The sequence below is a fragment of the Scyliorhinus torazame genome, chromosome 15 (assembly GCF_047496885.1).
Source record: "Scyliorhinus torazame isolate Kashiwa2021f chromosome 15, sScyTor2.1, whole genome shotgun sequence".
Taxonomy (NCBI): domain Eukaryota; kingdom Metazoa; phylum Chordata; class Chondrichthyes; order Carcharhiniformes; family Scyliorhinidae; genus Scyliorhinus; species Scyliorhinus torazame.
In genome coordinates this window covers 157,360,634-157,374,000 of record NC_092721.1, presented here as the reverse complement: position 1 = coordinate 157,374,000, position 13,367 = coordinate 157,360,634, and the positions used below count along the sequence as shown (strand labels likewise).

Genomic DNA, 13,367 nt, shown 5'->3' with positions numbered 1-13,367 from the left:
AGTGGCCAATCCACCTACCCTGAACATCTTTGGGTTGTGGGGGTGAAACCCACGCAAACACGGGGAGAATGTGCAAACTCCACACGGATAGTGACCCAGAGCCGGGATCGAACCTGGGGCCTCGGCGCCGTGAGGCAGCAGTGCTATCCACTTGGCTTTGAAAGATTGATTAATTTCCTGGCCCTTAATTTTCAGCTTGCCAATCATTTCAAGCTCTTGCGCCACTATGGCGGCCAACATTTCTCATGAAATGGGTGCGGTGGCCATCTTCCCTCCTACATCTTCCTTCGATGGACTTCTCTCCTGAGCCTTTTTAATATTAGGATTCTTTGTCGACTATTTCAACATAATCCTGTCAGAAATAGTTTTTCCTACTCGACTGACTTAGGTTTGGAAAAACAGGTAATAGGGTGCAAATACCTTGCAGGGAGCCATTTTTAGTGCATCTTGTCTTTATACAATGTCACTGGAACTCCCTATGTTCCTAATTGAACAACATATGGTACAACAGTGCAATGAGTAACATGTGACCTACAACCAGATGAAAATATAGGGAGAAATTCTCTAGCCCCCAGGTTTGGGTTTTCCACAGCAGAGGTTGCTTGCCATCGGTCGTTGGTTGGGATCTTCTGATCTTCTGGAGACCAGCTAGTACAGATGCTCGAATGAATTCCCAACTTCAGTAGATGAATTTGATGAGAAAACCAGATGGAAAACAGGGACGAGAATATAATTTCTTGGATATGCTGTATAACATTGTACAGAAGCACAGTGCAACATCCAGTTTAAGTCCAATTATGAGGAATAGGTGCATGACTCAGATGAAACTTACTGAGCTATCCAAAACTGGATATTCCATTGTTATCTGTTGTTTATCTTCCATTCCAAAGCAGCAATAGAATAATTACCTTCTTCACTTTTTTTATCTTGTATCATGGGTGTAAAGCGCAAAAGTTGGATGTCAAAGATGCAATAGAATATTTTGCTTAATCTGTGAAGATTCATGTTTAACCATTTGACGGAGAAACATTTATGTTTACATCTGTGAGAATTTTTTTTTTAAATATTCAATCGGGGAAGAGTTAGATAAGACCTAAAATGGTCATTGGGATTGTAACACATGATTAACCTGCTCATGCTCATGCAATGCCAGAAGCATGCAAACCTTCTTGTTAATTTAAATGTTAGTAGCCCAGCACTAAATGCCTCAGCAGGGGATCCAGGTTCGTGCCATCTCTGGTGCCCACTAAGGATCTATCATCGAACCTATGTCTCATTTCTATGCTGCCCCTTGGCAATGCCATCCAAAGCAGAGTATTAGTTTTCACAGGTATGCTGATGACACCCAGCTCTACCGTATCACCACTTCTCTCAACTCCTCAACTGCTGCTAACTTATCAGACTGCTTATCTTTTTTTTTATTAAATATTTTATTGAAAATTTTTGGTCAACCAACACAGTACATTGTGCATCCTTTACACAATATTATAACAACACAAATAACAATGACCTATTTTATAAACAAAAAATGAATAAATAATAAATAACAAAAATGAAAACTAGCCCTAATTGGCAACTGCCTTGTCACAAGTAACACTCTCCAAAAATATAATTTAACAGTCCAATATATAATTATCTGTAGCAACGACCTATACATACTATACAGTATATATTAACAACCCTGAGAGTCCTTCTGGTTCCTCTTCCCCCCCCCCCGATCCTGGGCTGCTGCTGCTGCCTTCTTTTTCCCATTCCGTCTATCTTTCTGCGAGGTATTCGACGAACGGTTGCCACCGCCTGGTGAACCCTTGAGCCGACCCCCTTAGGACGAACTTAATCCGCTCTAGCTTTATAAACCCCGCCATGTCATTTATCCAGGTCTCCACTCCCGGGGGCTTGGCTTCTTTCCACATTAGCAATATCCTGCGCCGGGCTACTAGGGACACAAAGGCCAAAACATCGGCCTCTCTCGCCTCCTGCACTCCCGGCTCTTGTGCAACTCCAAATATAGCCAACCCCCAGCTTGGTTCGACCCGGACTCCTACTACTTTTGAAAGCACCTTTGTCACCCCCATCCAAAACCCCTGTAGTGCCGGGCATGACCAAAACACATGGGTATGATTCGCTGGGCTTCTCGAGCACCTCGCACACCTATCCTCCACCCCAAAAAATTTACTGAGCCGTGCTCCAGTCATATGTGCCCTGTGTAATACCTTAAACTGAATCAGGCTTAGCCTGGCACACGATCAGACTGCTTATCTGACATCCAGTTCCAGATGAGCAGAAACTTCCTCCAATTAAATATTGGAAAAATGAAGCATTTGCATCACTGCTCCAAACTCCGGCCCTGAGCTACCAACTCCATCCCTCTCCCTGACAATAGCCTGAAATGAATCCAGTTTGTTTGCAACTCTGGTGTCACATTTGATCCCGAGATGAGCTTCTGACCTCATAATATGCCACCACGAAGACCTCCTCCCTGTAACATCACCCAACTTCATCCCTGTCTTAGTGTATCTGCTGCTGAAACCCTCATTCAGGTCAGTGTTATGTCTAGATATGGGAGGCATGGTAGCACAGTGGTTAGTACTGTTGCTTCACAGCGCCAGGGACCCGGGTTCGATTCCCGGCTTGGGTCACTGTCTGTGCGGAGTCTGCACGTTCTCCCCATGTGCGTGGGTTTCCTCCAGGCTTTCTGATTTCCTTCCACCAAGTCCCAAACAGATGTGCTTGTTAGGTAAATTGGACATTCTGAATTTTCCCTTAATGTATCCAAGCAGGCGCCCGAGTGTGGAGGTTTCTCAGACTGGAGGAGCATACATAATGGGGTACCAATGGAGTACTAGAACCACTGTTTTTCTTTATTTAATGCCCCTCGACTGCAGGGCTGTTTTCAAAATTTGCAAATGACACAAGCTTAGAATTTCTTTCTAAGAAGTCTGCTGTGCAGTCAGTTCCCTAGCAAGCTCCTCACTAGGCCTGTCTACCTGAAGCCGTCTGCTGCTATCCATTTCACTTTCTCTCCTTTAAATCCTAATTTCCGCTGATTAAGTTCTCAAATCTGACTTTAGATTCCTGATCTTCGCTTATCATCTAGTCCATGTTTCTACACTTGGCTACAGCGGAACAAGCAAAAAGACTCTGCTTCTGTCTAAAATCTGCTGCTCGTTTTTTTTATTGTGACCTCTGGTAAAAATCTGGAAACATCTGAATCTACATCAACTTTCAAGCTTGGGTTCAAATTCCCAGATTTCTCTCAACATCAAGGAGATATTATTGCTCTGGGATACACACTAGTTATACCATAAGCCTCAACTTCTGTCTCTGCTTTGCTGCTCTTTTACAATATTTGAAGTATGTTGGATCAGTCCACTTCTCTAACCACTGCTGAATCTTCAATCTCTTGTTGTGCCTGTGTCTGGCTACTTGTTTTTCAGTTTCAGTCTGCTTCCAGTCATAATATTCAGAAGAAAATTCCTCAGCTTGCGGCTTTTGGATTTTATGCTGTCCTCTAACTTTGAAACTGAGCTTGTATACCTCCTGGATCTTCCATTTCTATGAAAATACTTCCATCAGTGCATCCTCTGATAGTCTACACTCAAACAACTTCTGGACTTCACTCGCTTCACCTGCCCCCAGAACAGCTCATTGATGCTCTTTTAAATTTCAGATTTCCAGCATCTGCAGCATTTTGTTTTTATTAATGTTGATGCTTCATCCAGATTCCAACCGTGCCAAGCCGTTCTTATTCCACCATGGATTTCGGACTTTAACTCTGGACTCCATCCAATTATCACTATCTATTTCCTATTGCCCATTCAATGTCATGTTTTTATGTATCCTAATGATGACAGTGGCGAGGACGTAAGTAATCCATGTTCCTGTGACCATATATGCACCAGCATATCATCATGCACAGACCATAAAAGCTTAAATGTTTTCATTGTCATAGGATTGGCCACACAAAGTCAATGTGCTAGAGATTATATGGCTGACCTTAAGACAAACTCAGGTATTGATGATGAAATTCATCATCACCTCCAATTTACCAGCTCACCACCTGGCCGGCTGAGGAAAAAAATATTTGAGGACCAGGATTTCAAACCCAACATTTAGGTAATGGTTTTCAGGGAAGCAGTGATCCCCATACTCTTATAAGTTTTGGAGACTTGGACAACCCACCGCACACCAAGAAAAAAACCCCAGCCAACATGGCTTACATAAACAACACCTCAACAACAATTCCCTACCAACCTAGCCCCACCTTACCCAATTCCCCATGCCTCCCCTTTTTAACACCCCCCCCCCCCCCCCCAACTGCTGACAGCTTAATGTTTCCCAAAGAAGTCGATAAATGGCTGCCACCTCCGGGAAAACCCTAGCATCGAGCCCCTCAGGGCGAACTTGATCTTCTCAAGCCTGAGAAAGCCAGCTATGTCACTAACCAACACCCCCGACTTGGGGGTTTCTGAGTTCCTCCGTGCTAGCAAGGTCCATCTCTGGGCTACCAGGGAGGCAAAGGCCAAGACATCGGCATCTCTCGTCCCCTGGAATCCCGGGTCTTCCGACACACCAAACATTACAACCTCTGGACTCAGAACCACCCTTACCTTCAGTACCTCCGACATGATGTCGGCAAACCCCTGCCTGAAACCCACAAGTTTCAGACATGTCCAAAACATATGGACATGATTCGCAGGCCCACACGCGCACTGCCCACACTATCCTCCACCCCTTCAAAGAACCTGCTCGTCCGAACATTGCCTCCTTACTCTTGTATTAAATGCTCGCTGCAATAAAATATAACATAGCTTTGCTAATTACTTGCTGCATCTGCATACTAACCTTTTGCAATTCAAATGCTAGGCCACCCAGATCCCTCTGAATCTCAGAGCTCTGCAATCTCTCACCATTTATTTGTCCTACCAGATTGGACAACCTCATACTTTCCTACATTATACTCCATTTCCAGATCTTTTCCCACTCATTAAACCTATCTATATTCTTTTGTAGCCTCCTTATGCCACCTTCACAACTAACTTTCCTACCTATCTTTGTGTCCAGTACGAAGTCTTACAACACCAGGTTAAAGTCCAACAGGTTTGTTTCGATGTCACTAGCTTTCGGAGCGCTGCTCCTTCCTCAGGTGAATGAAGAGGTATGTTCCAGAAACATTCAACAACGCAGAATCGCCGAGCAGAAACTTATAGCCAAGTTCCGCACACGTGAGTGCGGCCTCAACCGGGACCTGGGATTCATGTCACATTACATTCATCCCCCACCATCTGGCCTGCGAAATCCTACCAACTGTCCTGGCTTGATGCAATTCACACCTCTTTAACCTGGGGTTACCCCATCTCTGGATCTGTAAAGATTTAATCACCTGCTAATGGTCGCATTCCAATCATTGTTTGGCATCTTTGAATTTGTCTATATATGTGTTTCTGGAACATACCTCTTCATTCACCTGAGGAAGGAGCAGCGCTCCGAAAGCTAGTGACATCGAAACCAACCTGTTGGACTTTAACCTGGTGTTGTAAGACTTCGTACTGTGCTCACCCCAGTCCAACGCCGGCATCTCCACATCATGGTCACTATCTTTGTGTCGTCAGCAAATTTAGCAACCATACCATTATTACCTTTATCTAACCCATTTATATAAATTGTAAAGAGTTGAAGCCCTAGCACCCTGTGGCACACTGCTCATCGCATCCTGCCAACCAGAAAGTGAACCTTTATGCCTACTCTCTGTTTCCGGTTGGCTAGCTAATCTTCTTTCAATGTCAATATTACCCACTACACCTTGAGCTTTTATTTTCTGCAGGAAATGAGGCACCATATCAAATGCCTTCTGTAAATTTAAATACAGTACATCTATCAGTTCTTCTTCATCTCCTTCATGTTACTCTTCAAGGAACTATCAGCATCCTGGGCGCTACCATTGACCAGAAACTGAACAGGGCTAGTGATACAAATTCTGTGGCTACAACAGCAGTTCGGAAGCTCAGAATCTTGCAGCGAAAAGCGTATCTCCTGCCTTCCCAAAGCTGTCCACCAACTAGAAGGCACAAGTCAAGACTCTGATGAAATACTCTACTTGCCTGGATGACTGTAGCTCCAACACTCAAGAAACTTAACACCACCAAGATAAAGCAGCCCACTTGATTGGCACTCACTCCACAAACATTCACCACCGACGAACAGTGACCATAGTGTGAACGATATACTTTGGTGCACCCTGTGGCACACTGCTCATCACATCCTGCCAACCAGAAAGTGAACCTTTATGCCTACTCTATGTTTCCTGTTGGCTAGCCAATCTTCTTTCAATATCAATATGTTACAGTAGTGTGCACCAAAGCTCCTTCGGCAGCACCTTCCAAACCCACAACCACTACCATCTAGAAGATACAAGGGAGCAACGCCAACTGGAAGTCACTCACCATCCTGTCTTGGAAATCTATTGCCATTCTTTCAGTCACTGGGTCAAAATCTGTCTTGGTAGTTTTTTTAAAATTTAAATTTAGAGTACCCAATTCTTTCCTTTTTCCAGTTAAATGACAATTTAGTGTGGCCAGTCCACCTACCTGCATATCTTTGGGTTGTTGGGAGTGAGACCCACGCAGACACAGGGAGAATGTGCAAACTCCACATTGTCCTATTGGAGACAGGACAACCCTGGTCAATTTGGTAGGTGCAAGAAGTCAATAATCCGTGTCAGAAAGTTTTTTTAATGTCTGACCTTGTTAAACATATTTTATGGCGGGTGGAAGCTAATCTCTGGGTTGACTAATGACATGTTGATAATATTATTGATGGATTATGCTTGTTAAGAGGTGTATGATTTATTTTCACAGATTCAATTGACTGAAGTGTACATTTTGACTAATAGGTGATCCATGAGGCCTTTGCAGGCTACAACAACATCTGAAGAATTTTTCAGTCTTTAGAAGTTCCCTGATGACATCAAGCACAGGATGCAGTTCCTAAATGGATCATTGTGTGGAAATATGCAAGTGCTAGCCACTGTAATAGTCAGGCCGAAGTCCTGGAACTAATTACTTAAGACACCCAATGTAAGGGAGAAACCGATGTTTTTTTTTCAAGCAACAGTTAACATAGTCTTTAGCATTTAGTCTTGGCATATTCACACAGACAGCATTACTGAATTCAGTTTGAACAAATATTTACTTTGTAGCGAAGTAGTGGAGCTGAAGTAACCCATTTATTCAACTTCTATTGCAAACAGTTTGAAATGAACAAATAACTATAATAAGTAATTTACCTTTCTCATCATCATAGGAGCCACCAGAGCTGTTGCTGTACCTTGATTCAAGACGAGCATGTGCTCTTATCACAATATTGTTGAACCTGAAGAAAATATGAAAAAATCTGCATGCTAACAACATTCTAAAACAGGATATTTAGCCACCTAAAAGAATATGCAGCTTTTAATGAAAAACATGTATGATTTTTTATTTATTAGGCAATATTCTAATTTTCTTCACTCTTCTTTTCTTCCAAAAATGGTAATTCAAGTGACAGTTCCCGAACATTCTAATAGTCATTTATTATGTGCATGCTTAGTTAGTAGCCATTATTTAACCATTCCTAAAGTGCTCAACCATGTCCTCACTCGGCAGCCACAACTATATACTTTGCAGCAAGGTGGATGAACAACAGTTAGGATTAGGCACTTTGGCTAATGTTCCCCTTATCTCTCATCTAGGAGGTATGGAGGTTCAGTACTGCAACTGCCTACTGAGTCAACAGGGCTACATGCAGCACCTATTCCACTATTCTTATCCAGCCGCCCCCCCTCACCTCCACCACACCTTGCTTTCTCCCGGAACTGTGGCTAGGCATATTTTCAAGGTTGTTCCATTCAAGTTGAACATTAAAAAAGAACAAGAAAAGCAATAGATCTAGTACTGACTGATCCCCCCACCCCCTCCCCCCCACCCCCGAGTCTCACTGTATACCTTCTTCATGTCTCTAAAAAAAAATTCATCACTACTTCCTGTTTCATATCACTCAGCCATCATTGGATCCATGTTACCACTGTGCCTTTTATTCTACAGTCTTCCAATTTACTGGTAAGCCTACTATGTGGCACTTCGTCAAACACCTTTTGGAAATCCATTTACACTACATGAACCACTCTCATCAACCGTTTTTGTTAACTCATCAAAAAACTCTGCCAAATTGGTTAAACCTGATTTGTCTTTAACAAATCTGTGCTGGCTTTCCTTAAATAATCTATACTTGTCTAAATGATGATTATTGGGCAGAATGCTACGGCCCTCTGTTGGCAGGTTTGCAGGGCCTGTAAAATTCCCCAGGTGGGAATTTCCTCCCCACTTTTCCCAGGTGGGAATTTTCTCCCCACTTTCTCTTCTGCCCCTAACCTGCCTGCAATTCTACAGGGGAGCAGGCAAGGCCCAGGGCAGCATGCCATCCCTCGCCCCAATTGAGGACCAATTATTTGCCACTTAAGGACACTTGCTAGCTGAACTCATTTTGAAGCAGGCAGGAAACTTTGGGGGGGGGGGGGGGGGGGGGAGAAGAGGAGGAGGAGGAAGAAGACAACGAGGAGGAGGAGGAGGTGGAGAAAGGAGGAAAGGAGGGGGGAGGCGGGGGGGGGGGGAAGTGCCCTGGTCTCCCAGGTCATTTTCCATGGCAATGCCTCAACTGAGTAGACTTCTCAATGAATCAACACCCTTTTCTCCTGCAGTATAAACTGCTGGGATCATTTGAAATTTGGCATTCTTGTATTTGTCTTGATTGTTAATGTTGGAATCCCGTGACGATGAAGTATATGCTTTTGTTTGCAGGTGAGAGCAGAAGTTACTAATTGGGGAAAGATTAGGGAATTATTCTTAAGTACTGTAAATTCTACAATTAACTTCTATGATATACAAGAACTAGTTTACACCACTGTAAGGGGAGGAAAAGGGGAGTCAGTGTTTGTGCTCTGTGGTTTTGTGAATAAACCTGTGTTGAGGAAAAGGTTGGCTCCAGATTTGTCCTTTACTCAATGTACAAAAACTGACTTTAACACTGATGAGTGCAAGACGAAAGTTTCAGCAACATGTTTGTCCTTTCAGCAATATAATTGCATTAGTTGTCCTTCATTAACTCCCACACAAATAATGTCAGCTAATAATATCTTTATAGCCTATAAGAAAGGTGATAATTCACTGAACATAGCATTATATGACCTCAGCAAGATAATTAGACAAATACAGCAGCAGGGCATGCTCATTATTCTTGGGCGATTTCAACGTCTGAGTGGGCACAGACTGTAATACATGAGAGGAGTACTAGGACAACACCGTAATGGCAGAGCAAACTTCAATGGCCAGTTCCTTCTCTCTAAGTGCTGTGAGTTGGACCTGATCATCACAAAAATAGAATTCCAGCAAGCAGAAAACTGGAATAAACACAGATGAACCCCAGATCCAAACACTGGCACACGTTGGGCTACATTATTTTACGACAGAGATTTCAGGAAGTGCTCCCTTGGAGGTGCAGAATGCTAGTCTTCCCATCGGCTTGGAACACAAATTTGCCACAGGAATTGCTAACATCCCAGATGGCAATACTCCATTGAAGATTCCTGGAAAAACTGAGGTCCTAGGATTCATTAAATGGGAGCACCAAGACTGGTTTTGACAACAACAACCAAGGCATAGGCAAGCTTCTAGACGAGGTGCATGACGCTCACAAATCTTACCTGTCTGACAAGAAATCATCAGCAAGGAATACCAGATATCACTGCACAAAACACATACTGCAGACCAAACTAAGAGAGAGCAATGGTGGGGAAACATGGCCGATTAATTTGAAGCAACTGCCGATAAAAATGACCTGAAGACTCAACACGAATGTCTGTGGTCAGTCTATGGCCCTAAAATCAGTGGTGTGATACACATCCTCTCAGAAGATGGCAATCAGCTCCAAACAAATAGGCATGAAATTCTCTCACTTGATAATCTCCTGAACCAACAATCCATGGTGTGCATTGAGTCTACATTGAGTCACTTCCACAGCACCACACTCTGGAAGAGCTTGCTCTTGAACCTTCTCTAGCAGAAGTCACGCAAGCCATAAAGCAGTTTTCTATGGACAAGTCACCAGTGGATGACGGCATTCCATATGAAGTGTTCAAGTACGCCGTGACTTATGTGGTTAGGAAACTCATTGGTCTACTATTAATCTGGAACCAGTGAACTGTTTCAGAGAGTGACTGCCTTTGATATCAAGGCAGTGTTTAGCTGAGTGTGGCATCAAAGAGCCCTACCAAAACTGTAGCCATTGAGAACCAGGGGGAAATTTATACACTAGTTGGAGTCACACCTATGACAAAGATGGATGTGGTTGTTGGAGGTCAATCATCTAAATTCCGGGATATTGCTACAGGGGTTCCTCACGGTAGTGTCCTAGACCCGGACTCTTCAGCTGCTTCATCAATGACCTTTCCTCCAACAGAAAGTCAGAAGTGATGATGTTCGCAGATGATTGCACAATGTTTTCTGCATCATTGGCGACTCCTCAGATACTGAACCAGTCCATGTACATATGCAGAAAGACCTGGACAATATTCAGGCTTGGGCTGATAAGTGGCAAGTAACATTCACGCCACACAAATGCCAGACAATGACCATCTCCAACAAGATAATCTAATTATCTTCCCTTGAAATGTAGTGGCATTACCACTGCTGAATCCCCCATTATCAACATTGTTGGGCTACTATTGACCAGAAACTGAACTGGACCTATCATGTAAATACCGTGGCTACAAGAAGCTGGGAATTCTGCAGGGAATAACTCACTTCTTGACTCCTCAAAGCCTGTCCACCATCAACAAGGCATAAGTCAGGTGTGTGATACAATACTCTCCACTTGCCTGGATGAATGTGGTTTCAACACTCAAGAAGCTCAACACAATCCAGGATAAAGCAACCTAAAGCTTGACTAGTACCCCATCCTCCACCAAAACATTCATTCCTGCCACCACCGATGTGCAGTAGCAGCAGTGTGCACCACTACAAGATGTAATGCAGCAACTCACCAAGGCCCTTTCAGCAGCACCTTCCAAACTCGTGCACTCTGCCACCGAAAATGACAAGTGCAGCAAACACATGGGAAAACCACCACTTACAAGTTCCCCTCCAAGTAACACAACATCCTGACTTAGAACTATATCGTCGTTCCTTCACTGTTGCTCAGTCAAAATCCTGGAACTCCCTCATAGCACTGTTGTTACTTATTTATTTATTCATTTAAGGGATGAACACATTGCTGGTTAGGCCAACATTTATTGCCCATTCCTAATTGCCCTTCAGAAGGTGGCGGTGAGTTGTCTTCTTGAACCGCTGCAGTCCCGGGAGGTGTAGGTACTCCCACTGTGCTGTTAGGAAGGGAGTTCCAGGATGTTGCCCCAGTGACAGTGAAGGATCAGCAATATATTTCCAAGTCAGTGTGGTGAGTGACTTGGCGGGGACCCTCCAGTTGGTGGGGTTCCCCGGTATCTGCTGGTCTTGTCCTTCCAGATGATAGGGACCTTATGATGGAAGGGAGGTCATTGATGAAGCAGTTGAAGATGGTTGGGCATAGGATCTATTCCTTTTTTAAAAATAAATTTAGAGTACCCAATTTTTTTGTTCCAATTAAGGGGCAATTTAGCATGGCCAATCCACCTACCCTGCACATCTTTGGGTTGTGGGGATGAGACCCACGCAGACATGGGAGAATGTGCAAAATCCACATGGACAGTGACCTGGGGCGGGCATCTAACCCGGGTCCTCAGCGCCATGAGGCAGCAGTGCTAACCACTGCACCACTGGCTTTCAAAGCAGACCAGGGCAGGCCAGCAGCATGGTTCAATTCCTGTACCAGCCTCCCCAAACAGGCGTCGGAATGTGGCGACTAGGGGCTTTTCACAGTAACTTCATTTGAAGCCTACTTGTGACAATAAGCGATTTTCATTTCATTTCATTTTCATTTTTTCCATGCCGCCCACGAGGACCTATTCCTACAATATGTGGACTGCAGCAGTTCAATAAGGTGGCTCACTGCCACCTTCTCAATGGGTAATTAGGAAAGGACAATAAATGCTGGGCCCACATCCCATGAATGAATAAAAGAAACCCGGGATGGGCAGTGGAAGGCTCTGTACAAATATGTTTGCCCTGGAAAGACGTTTGGTGTCATTCACTCATTTTATGACAGAATGATAGCTAGCATTAAGCAAAGGGTATGTCACTGGATGGCTTTTCTGTCACGAATGGCAATGATGCGCATTGGTTCCAGCTCTATTTTACATATACTTCTTGGCCATGTACTTATATGCACTCAAAGATCTTGAAGCAGGCGTACACTTCCAATTCAGGACACACAGAAACCTCGTCAACTTGCAATGGCTCACGCCTTACACAAAGGTTAGTGACCAGTTACTGAGTGAACTCTTGTTTGTGGATGACTGCGCTCTCTTAGCACATACTCCAGAGGACATTCAAGCGGTTTGTTGATCACTTTATCCTAGCCTCAGAACACTTTGACCTGACAATAAGACTGAAGAAATATCTTGTATCAACTCGCTCATGCCACGTACTCCAAGATGTCACAGTCACTATCAACAGCACACCCCACCATTGTACAGAAATCTTTCTATCTTGGGAGTATCCTCCACAATAACACTTTATGGGATGACAAAATCAATCATGGTCTGGCAGAAGGTCAGCATTTGGTAGGTTCACCCACAGACTTTGGAAAGAGCACGGAGTTTGTTGCAGATCAAAGATCCAAATCTACCAAGCATAATTTGTTTATGGGTGTGAGGCTTGGACAACCGACCACCAGCACACAAAACAACTAGAAGTATTTCATCTTTGACTTTTGAGATCTATTTGCAACACGTGGCAGGTCAAAATCCCCCAACATCAAGGTTTTTGCTGCATACCTGACATTGACAGCATGCTCATCAGATCTCAATTTTGCTAGGTTGGTCATGTGGTTTTCATGGAAGATTCCCATGTACCAAAGGCTGTACTCTAAAGCCAGTTGAGCTTGGGAAATCACACCACAAGATGCCCCCAGACCTAGATATACAAACAACCTCAAAGCCAACCTTGTGGCTTGCGAGACATTTCCATTTGGGTCTGTTCAACTTTGTTTTTATCAAGTGATTTCAACATTTGAGGAGAACAGAGTACGTGCCTTCAGGACAAGCAACGATGGCGCGAGCATGGCGCAAAGCCAATGCCTCCATCCATCCCTCCAACACTGACTTCATATGTAGTATTTGCAACTGGTCATGCAAATCAAGACTTGGTCTAATGCCACACAAGACTATATTAACCTAG

At 43.8% G+C, this 13,367-nt stretch overlaps 1 protein-coding gene across 6 annotated transcripts in view; it reads right to left on the bottom strand.

Annotated features, from left to right (window-relative positions):
• Positions 1 to 13,367, bottom strand: part of LOC140391931 (protein furry homolog) — a 790,380-nt gene that overhangs the window by 195,006 nt on the left and 582,007 nt on the right. For all 6 annotated transcript variants that reach the window (XM_072476991.1, XM_072476992.1, XM_072476988.1 and 3 more), the window contains one exon: positions 7,286 to 7,371. In XM_072476991.1, the coding sequence (XP_072333092.1) occupies positions 7,286 to 7,371 (86 nt within the window). The remainder of the gene's footprint in view (positions 1 to 7,285; positions 7,372 to 13,367) is intronic.